The sequence below is a fragment of the Cryptomeria japonica genome, chromosome 1 (assembly GCF_030272615.1).
Source record: "Cryptomeria japonica chromosome 1, Sugi_1.0, whole genome shotgun sequence".
NCBI classification, from domain to species: domain Eukaryota; kingdom Viridiplantae; phylum Streptophyta; class Pinopsida; order Cupressales; family Cupressaceae; genus Cryptomeria; species Cryptomeria japonica.
The window spans coordinates 577,458,018-577,467,537 of record NC_081405.1 but is presented as its reverse complement, the minus strand read 5'-3'; the positions used below and the strand labels follow the sequence as shown (position 1 = coordinate 577,467,537).

General features: G+C 36.1%; 1 protein-coding gene across 1 annotated transcript; it reads left to right on the top strand.

Moving 5' to 3' along the window:
• Window positions 1-455: 455 nt before the first annotated feature.
• LOC131858113 (pentatricopeptide repeat-containing protein At2g35030, mitochondrial-like) lies at window positions 456-1,411 on the top strand. Its single transcript, XM_059211113.1, has 3 exons — window positions 456-798; window positions 929-1,075; window positions 1,227-1,411. Exons 1-3 carry the CDS (start codon window positions 456-458, stop codon window positions 1,409-1,411), a joined length of 675 nt encoding a protein of 224 aa, XP_059067096.1.
• Window positions 1,412-9,520: the final 8,109 nt, after the last annotated feature.

Genomic DNA, 9,520 nt, shown 5'->3' with positions numbered 1-9,520 from the left:
AAATTAGAAAGTGAATTCTTGTGTCAACCAATTCTATATATTATTTAGTTGCAAACCTCTGAATCACTGAGAAGTGGGAGAATGATTAAAATATATTGTCATATACATTAATTAACCAATAGCATCCCTTATTCTAACAAGCACCTCCTATGTATTTATTCCTAAAGCAAAGCTACAATTTTGTGGCCTTGATTAATCTCTGCTTTTCTTTGAGAAATGTCATTTCTTTGAGTCTAAAGAACCTTCATCTCTATAGTTATTTCCTTGTTATTTACGGTCCATGTAGTCGTAGAAAACCCTTACATGGTATAATTGTAATTCCTTTGCCATGAGAGAGATCTGCATATACGAAGAAAATCAAATTAGGAGTTTTGGAAAAGGGATTGGATATCTATCAAAGCATAATCAAATTTGGATTTTTGTCCAATGCTTTAGTTGAAAGTGCCCTGGTAGACATGTATGCAAAATGTGGGAGTATACACAAGGCACGTCAACTGTTCAACAAAATTTCTCAAAGAAATGCCATTTCTTGGAATGCTATGATTGCAGGATATGAGCAAAATGGAATTCTTGAGGAGGCTTTGAATCTTTTCAAAGAAATGCCCCAAAATAATATGGTCTCATGGAATGTTATGATTGCAGGATATGTACAAAATGGTATTTTTAATGAGGCTCTGAATCATTTTAAAGAAATGCCTCAACCAGATGGCGTGTCATGGAATGTGATGGTTGCAGGCTATGTTCAAAATGGATTTATTGAATATGGCTTGGAGGAATTTAAGAAAATGCAATTTGCAGGTTCAAATATTTAAAGTGGATTTCTATTGGATGTTGTAGTTGTGAGTTCCCTAGTAGACATGTACACAAAATGTGGGAGTATAAAAAAGGCATGACAAAATTTCTCAACGAGATGTGGTCTTATGGGCAGCAACTATTTTAGGATATGCACAAAATGGCCTTGTTGAAGAGGGCTTGGAAACTTTTGAGCAAATGCAATTGGCAGGCATAAAACCAAACTGCACAACTTTTGGCACCATCCTGCCAGCATGTTCCAAAATGGGAGCTTTGGAACAAGGTATGACATCGATCAAAGTATCATTGAAAATGGATAATGCTCAGATGATGTAGTTGCAAATGCCATGTTAGATATGTATGCAAAATGTGGAAGCATAACAAGGCCAATGAATTGTTTGATGATGTGGTCTCGTGGGATACAATGACTGCAGGATTTGCACAAATGGATTTTGCAAATTGCAAGGATGTTTTCAAAGTCTTTGAACTAAGGAAGCACTCTGGAATACACTCTAACCATGGAATCTTTGCCTGTGTTTTATTTGCATGCAATAATGTAGGTTTACTAGATGAGGGCTGCAAATGCTTCAATGGCATGATTGACTCTTATTTGGATTAGTCCTACAATTCATCATTATGCATGCATGGTTGACCTGCTTGGCCATGCTGGCTATCTTGAGGAAACTCTAAACTTTATTATCAAAATGCCAATTAACCCTATGGCAGTTACGTGGATGTGTTTGCTTGGTTCCTATAGATCACATAAGAATACGAGGTTAGGGGTATTTACGATAACTCTCCTTTTTGAGATGGATCAGTAAGACACTTAAGCTTTTGATCTTCTATCAAACATCTATGCTGACATGGGCAGATGGGACAAGGTTCAAAAGGTGAGGAGATGTATGAAAAATAAGAGAATACAAAAGATACCCGGATGTAGTTGGATTAAAGTACATAAAATGGTACATGCTTTCTGTGTTCCAGATAGATCACACCCACAGACACAGGAGATCTATGTGCCAAAGCTACAATCACAAGGTCATCCCTCAGATTTTTAAAATTGGTGATATAGTACTCAAAGAAAATACTTGAAATCAACAGGATTGAGAAAATAAAGGGAAATTTGAACCTAACTAGTTGGGCCCCTATGTCATCATATCAGTCTATGGATCAAGTTCCTATCAGCTAACAACTTCAGAAGGAGATGTGCTTGATGAACCAACCAAAAAAATCCATTTGAAGAAATACTATACTTGAGCAGTCTGCTACATAGAAAAGTAAATACAAAAAAAAAAAAAATCAAAAAATCAAAAAATCTGGAAAAGCAAACAAAAAGGTGCTAGCAATAAAAACAACTAGTGAAAACCTAGCAATAGGTGCTATTGTAAGAATATAACTCCTCTATCTATCTTTACTCTCGAACTTTTATATCCACAATCATGCACTACCAGCCATCGCCCAACACTTTATCAAAATAGAATCATCTAGGATATACTTAGCGTAGTCGCTATCCTAGTTTATTCAAAAATCATTTCATCATATCCCACCATGGCTTGGTAATCACTGTACATATCCATGTCAAGAGGTAAATTTAGCTAGGGGCAATATTGATCAACATTCCATCCTAAGTCAAAAATTGCCGCAAACCAAGAAAATCATATCAACACAAGCATTCAACAATCAAGAGAATAAAACATTGATAGAATTAACAGATTCACAACACATGATGGGTTATTTTCTGAAGTATAAAATGTTTACATCTTGCATGAAGTTTAGACTATTTTTTGCACTTGAACTTTTTGGAAACTATTGGATCCTCTAAAAATTTTCTCTACAATGCATCGAGCTAGAGAAAGTAATTGGTACTATAATTTTTTTTTTAGTTTTATGTCTGTGAGGTGATCACTTGTACTATGCAAATACTTGTCTTGAGACACATGATTCAAAGCATATCACTAGAGACATGATTCCACTTTGCACATACAAATGATTTAATCTTGTCTTTTTATATGCAAGCCACACTCAAGTCATCTTAGTTCAATTATACCTCGATGCTTGTGGCATCTTGCAAAATCAAAAATCATGTAAATTTTTCTCAAGTCATTATGGTTCAATTATACCATTATGCTTGTATAAACTTTTCAACATATCCCAACAACTCAATGATGATAAACACAAAGAAAGAAATAACATGTGACTATACAGGAATGACAAACGAAAGAATGAGGATAATCAATTAGTTGCATATCATTTTACAATTAGTTGCATATCATTTCACAATTAGTTGCATATCATTATCATTATCATACATCTCATTTTCAAGATACATCTCACATCATTATCATTTTCATACATCTCATTTTCAAGATACATCTCACATTATTATCATTTTCATACATCTCATTTTCAAGATACATCTCACATCATTATCATTTTCATACATCTCATTTTCAAGATACATCTCACATCATTATCATACATATCATTTTCAAGATATATCTCACATATCATAAATCATGCATCATCCAGTCATATCCATCAAATATCAAAACACATACATCTATCAAAAAGCATTTGCATCATCATCATAGAATCATCAAAATCATATATAAAGCATCATCCATCAAACACATCACATATGGAAAAAAGAAAATGTTGTCATCTATATATATATATATATATATACAAAAGATGTCATGTCTTTCCCAAATACAACAAATGCTCAAAATACAATAGAGACAAGCTCTCTCAGGTATGACTATCTCATGAGGGTGATGGTCTCGCAGCAGATGTCCCAACACCTGGATCTCCAGGTGGATCATGTTGAGGTTCCCCAATCACACCTTTGCTCTCTGTTCCTGACTATTTCTGAGATGACTGACTAGCATTAAAGCTAGGGGCGCTCTACTCTCTAGGGACTAGGTCCTCATACAACCGCCTATAGTACTCGACCGCCATAGTAGTGTGTCGTATCTCCCACAATGTGTCTCGCATCAAGGCACTTGCTTTCGCTCTCTACAATCTCTCTACAAGATCCTTTGCTCGATCCTAACGCTCTCTCTTTGTGTCCCATTCTATGGTAAGCTGAGTAATCTAACGCTGATGGACCAGTAACTGTGTCTGCAGATGCTGCACTGACAACTATAAGGATCTGATCTGAGCATCCTCTCGATGAGTGGGAATCCGAATCTGGAGGGGTACCTGTGTTGTGGTACCCCCTGTCCCTCTCCCAATCCTCGGCACTCGTGGGGGTAGCACATCTGACCTCCTCCTCTGGGTAGGCCATCTAAAGTCATCCATCCCACCCATTGCTACTATAACCTCGCCTGCTCACTCACCACCACCAGATCCAATCGCCAAACCTCCCCTCCCTCTATCCTCCACTGCTCGCTGCACTACTCTCTCAACCCGTATCCCTCTATCCCCACCAACTCCACCTCTATCTCCTCTCCTCTCCCTACTCTATCTCCATGCTGACTTTGACCACCTCCTCCACCATCTCCATTGTCATCACCTCCACCATCCCCACCTCCCTCCTCGAGCTCCTCTCCCTCCTCTCACCATCTCCTTAGCCTCTCGGGCTACTCATCCTCATCATCATCAAAAGCCGGAATCATCTCCACCAGATCAGATATCCTGGCCATAACATGAGCCACAAAAAGCACTGAGAAGTCCTGAGTCATCCCCACATCCACTACCCCATAGGCATAGTCCCATATCTGGCCAGCTAGGTGCATATACTCCTCCACCACTGCAACACTATTAACGGTCAACCCCCACTCTAGCACATCCTGCCTCCGTCGAGCATATAAATATGATCCCTATGGTATACTATATTGTCGTCCATACTGCTACCAAACTTGGCTGTGTAGGAATCTCTTGATTACAAAGGGCATCCGCCCTATCAAAAATTGGGACATGTACACATAGGGCATCTCTATCCCATCCTCCTCCCATAGCTCGCACTCCATATATGGTCTCCAGATAATCATATCAATATCATCAATAACCCTCCTACATTGCTCTAGTTTGCCCAGCTTACACTGCACAACTATCCCTATGTATCCATATGCATAGGCACACCTAACTAGCCTATCCTGTCTGCAAGTGGCCTCGTTGTGGGAATGTGCTCCCACGCCCATACCTGTAACAAAGTAACCCCAACTGATAAACCGTTATACCCCAAGTATACCACCTAATGCAAATCTCTATATAAGTAGGCCAATATAGCATACCCCCATGCAAACCGGCGACCCTATGTCACCATATCCTCTAGGACCAACCCCCACCCCATTTCTAGTCCCTTTGACCTATGATCGGGACACAAGAAGCCACCTACAAAACCTACTAGTTCTGATGGCAGTGGGGCATAGTCACAATCAATAAACTCCTGCCAGGGGATCTGATATCCACAAATCATATCATCCTGCAGAATCTGATGAAGAGCCTCTATCCCGCCCTCCTCAGAATGCTCATATGGAAAAAGTGCACCTACCACAGGAATCCGCAAAATCTGATAGTAATCCTTTGGTGTCACTGTAATCTCACCTGTCAGTAAATGAAAGGTGTTGGTGTCACTATGCCACCTCTCTGCCAAAGCTATCAATAAACCCGAGTTAATGATATATCAAGGCATCTCTAATAAAGAGGATAATCCACATCTCTCAATGATATCTCTGTTGGCCTATGTGAGTCATGTAATCAAAGACCACGGCCTTGGAAATCGCTCTCGCGACTTAACAACCTCAAGCCGCTCCTGTCACCAACAAAACATGTCTAATATCAGTTCCCCCATCAAATCCAATTCATATCAAACATCAAGTTCACCTCAAATCCATATCAACTCGAAAAAAAAATTAAGTTTCACATTCATATCAACTTGAAACATTGAAAATCAAATCAAGTTTCACATCAAGTTCCACATCACATCCATATCAATATCAACTTCATATCAATTTGAAACACTGGAAATCTAATCAAGTTTCACATCAAATAAAAAATCCACATCAAATCCATATCAACTTGAAACACTGAAAATCAAATCAAGTTCCATATCAAAATTCATATCAGCAATCAAAAATCCATATCAATATCAAATCGATATCAACTTGAAAACAACGCAAATCAAATCAAGTTATCCATCAAATCCATATCAACTTGAAACACTGAAAATCAAATAAAGTTCCATATCAAAATTCATATCAGCAATCAAAAATCCATATCAAACATCAAACATTCATAAGAACTTGAAACAACGCAAATCAAATCAAGTTTTATCTATCAAATTCATATCAAAAATCCATATCAAAAACCATATCGGAACTCATACCGGACATTAACATTTATCAAAAAACAACACACATATCCGCACAATAGGCATGTAGATTAACTATCACACCAATCTCATAAATATTGGCAGACACCTACTTACCCCAACCTATCTTCATTCATCTCAAAATCCCTCACTAAATCCTAAATTCCACTACATTTTCTGCCTATGCGCTAAGAAATTTTTTTATGCGCTAAGCTGCTACCTATGCACTAGCCAAACCTCACTATCTACTACCGACTTTACCCCATGCACTAAACCTTTCCTATGTGCTATCATGTTCTACCCTTGTGCCACCCCTCTAACCCTATGCACTAGAAAACACCTAAGTGTTATCCTAATCCACCCATGTGCTGCATCTCTAACCCTACGTGCTATCCTATTCTACCCATGCGCAACCCTATTGACCCTATGCGCTAGGTTTTACCTACATGATACTATTTCCCCCATACGTGCTATCCTATTAGCCCTATGCACTAAATCGACCTGATGCGCTATCCTACACTGTCTATGCACTATGCACCCTAACCCTGACGCTACCCTAGTTTTGGAACTCTACGCGCTACGCTTTTTATCGTATGCGCTAAGGTGCATACCCTATGCATTAACCCGTGAAATTCTGAATTAAAAAATGAAAAACATGACCAAAAACAACAAAACAAAAAGCAAAAAGGGGCAAAATTCGATGACTTACAGGTGGACCATATGTGGCAGGCCTCTGGTACTGATGAATGTTCTCAAATTAATGGGAAGCATGGGGAACTAGCATTTTGTCTTTCTCTCCAAAGTCAACAAGCACAAATGATACCAAGACAACCACTTTTTACATTTTTATAGGGTAAATGAATATTAGCGTTAGGCAGTGAGACATGTATGTTGCTCGTGGTCTCGCTTCTAACCCTAAAAAACATCATTATCAGGAGATGAATAAAATTGGCACATTCAACATACACAAAATTTATAAATTGCGATAAAATCTACAACAATTATCAGATCAACCAAATTCTCAATTATTTTGATTCATCTCCCAAGGGGGCATTATCAACATCATTTATCAAATCTGGGGCACGACATTGACATCTCGATACACAACGTCACACTAATCAAATTTTGACGACACATCAATTTTCTTTGAATCAACATGTGCACACATGTCACTTCAAAGAGTGGCAAAATGTAGACATATAAAAATGACCACATTCCTAAATGAATAGTTAATGTTCATTTTATTCTCATTCCTCTATTTATTTAAATCTAATTTAATTAAATCATGCACATTCCTCTATTTTGATTAAATAAATTATTTAATTTATTTAATTAAATTCACTTAAGCCTTTTACACCGTTTAATTGAATAAATCATTTTATTTAATTAAATCCCTTCTCTCTAATTTTAATTAAATTTACATTTAATTAAAAAGTTCACTCCAAATAAATAAATCTAATTAATTTAAATCCTCCACTTGCAACCACAATTGAAATAAAATAATTTATTTTAATCAAATTCTATTATCCCTCACCCACTTGCATTTTCCTACATCTCCCACTTGCCTCCTAAACCCCCATCCTAAATTCTTCTAGAGCCCATCTAATCCTAATCAATAGGCCTAAATCCTTCAATTATCCCCTTCCCTAAATTTGAGGATGACACTTCTCAAATTTGGAGTAAAGTCTTCCAAAGGCATTAAAGCCTTTATGCCTTCAAAACGCTAACTTGTTGAATACCCTCAAGTTTGGAAGGATCTTACAAATTTGTCCCCAAAGTCTTTCAAACCATTAATGGTTAACTAACCCTTTGTGGCATGGTTAGACACTTTTTGCCTAACTCAACCCTCATCTAATCCAGGGGTCTCATCAAGCATTCATTACTTTGACCATGGTTATCCCTTTAACCCTTGCACAAGAGTTTATCCTTTGGGTAAGAGATTTATCCAATGGGTAATCTTAACCTACCCTTAACCCTTACCTCCTAAGGTAACCATGAGGTCTTCTTAAGCATTTAATGCTTCTTACATCCCCTCTCGAGCAGTCTTATGTTGACAATTATCACCATTTCATTGGTCAGAATTGTAAACATGGATTGATAACTTTCAATCCTGACCCTTGGTAAGATCATCCAATCTTGACCATTCATTGTCCTTTTTTCCCTATAAATAGATCTCTCATTCTCTCATTTAGAATCTAAGTCTTTTAGCATCACACTTATACTCATTTTTAGTAAAGCATTTAATCTCTTTTTAAAATAGAAATAAATCTAATAAGCAATTTAGAAGCATTTCTATCATCTTAGTTAATCATATAAACTAGTATATCATGTTAGGATAGTATTTTACTAATCTTTTTTATCTTATCATGACTAGTTTAGTTCATTTGTTAGAATCATGCATAGATAAGATGCATTCATACCAAGATTGCTCAAAAGCATCCCTCATTCTCATGATTCTCATCCCTAAGTCACTTTTCTTAGTGATCTGAGAGCAAAGGCATTGGCTTGAGGGGTCTTGTGAGATAGAGAACAATGGAACACCCCTTGGGAAGTTGAGCTATTCAACATAGCTCCATAACTTGCACCAAGAGTCCCATTGGTGTGTGGGCAAGTCCTTGAATTTCTGTAATTTCCGTTTCATTGCATCGCTTTTCCTACATACAGTTACTAGTAAACATAGGTTTATCCCAAGAAATAATAATAAATTGTAAGTAAAAAATATGACAAAATTATTCAACTGACATATTGATTTCTTATTCACAATCAACTAAAATTATATTTTTATATACATGAAACAAATTTTATCAAAGGGAATGAACAATGCATTGAATTATAGTGCTAATAAATAGAAATTGGTAATATAAATATGAATTAGAAATAAAAAATATAAATCTAGATTCTTCAACTATCAAATTCAAGATCTATGTTCCAAAAATATTGATATTACTTAATTTATTTACATTATGAGATTATTTTTTTTAATAAAAGTATTAAATTATAATAAACAATTTTTTGAAAGAAAAACATATTATAAAAAATATTTGGTAAAATAATCCAAAAAAAAAATGAACTATAATATAACATTGAAATTGATATATTATTATTTTAGATCATCAATAATAATTTATCATTTATTTGTTATAATTTACAAATTTAGATGATTCTTGAATTGATAACCAAAAAAAATTTAAAAATAGATGCACTAGTATGTTGTACCTATAACTTAAAAACATATACTGAAAATGTGATAATTGGATATCAAGTGAACTCTATATTATTTTCTATGAGAGTTTCATAGGAGATTCTCCCATTTGCATTATTTATCTCAAATGTTCAAATGAAATTATGTAAAAGAGCTCTTTAGTATGTAATTTTACCCCATATTGTGTGAAGAATAGAAGGGAATCTAATGAG

Coding starts and splice junctions, on each gene's coding strand:
- LOC131858113 (XM_059211113.1), top strand. CDS start 456: ATGTATGCAAAATGTGGGAGTATACACAAGGCACGTCAACTGTTCAAC. Junction 799..928: donor TAAGAAAATGCAATTTGCAG/GTTCAAATATTT, acceptor TCTTATGGGCAG/CAACTATTTTAGGATATGCA. Junction 1,076..1,226: donor AATGGGAGCTTTGGAACAAG/GTATGACATCGA, acceptor CAATGACTGCAG/GATTTGCACAAATGGATTTT.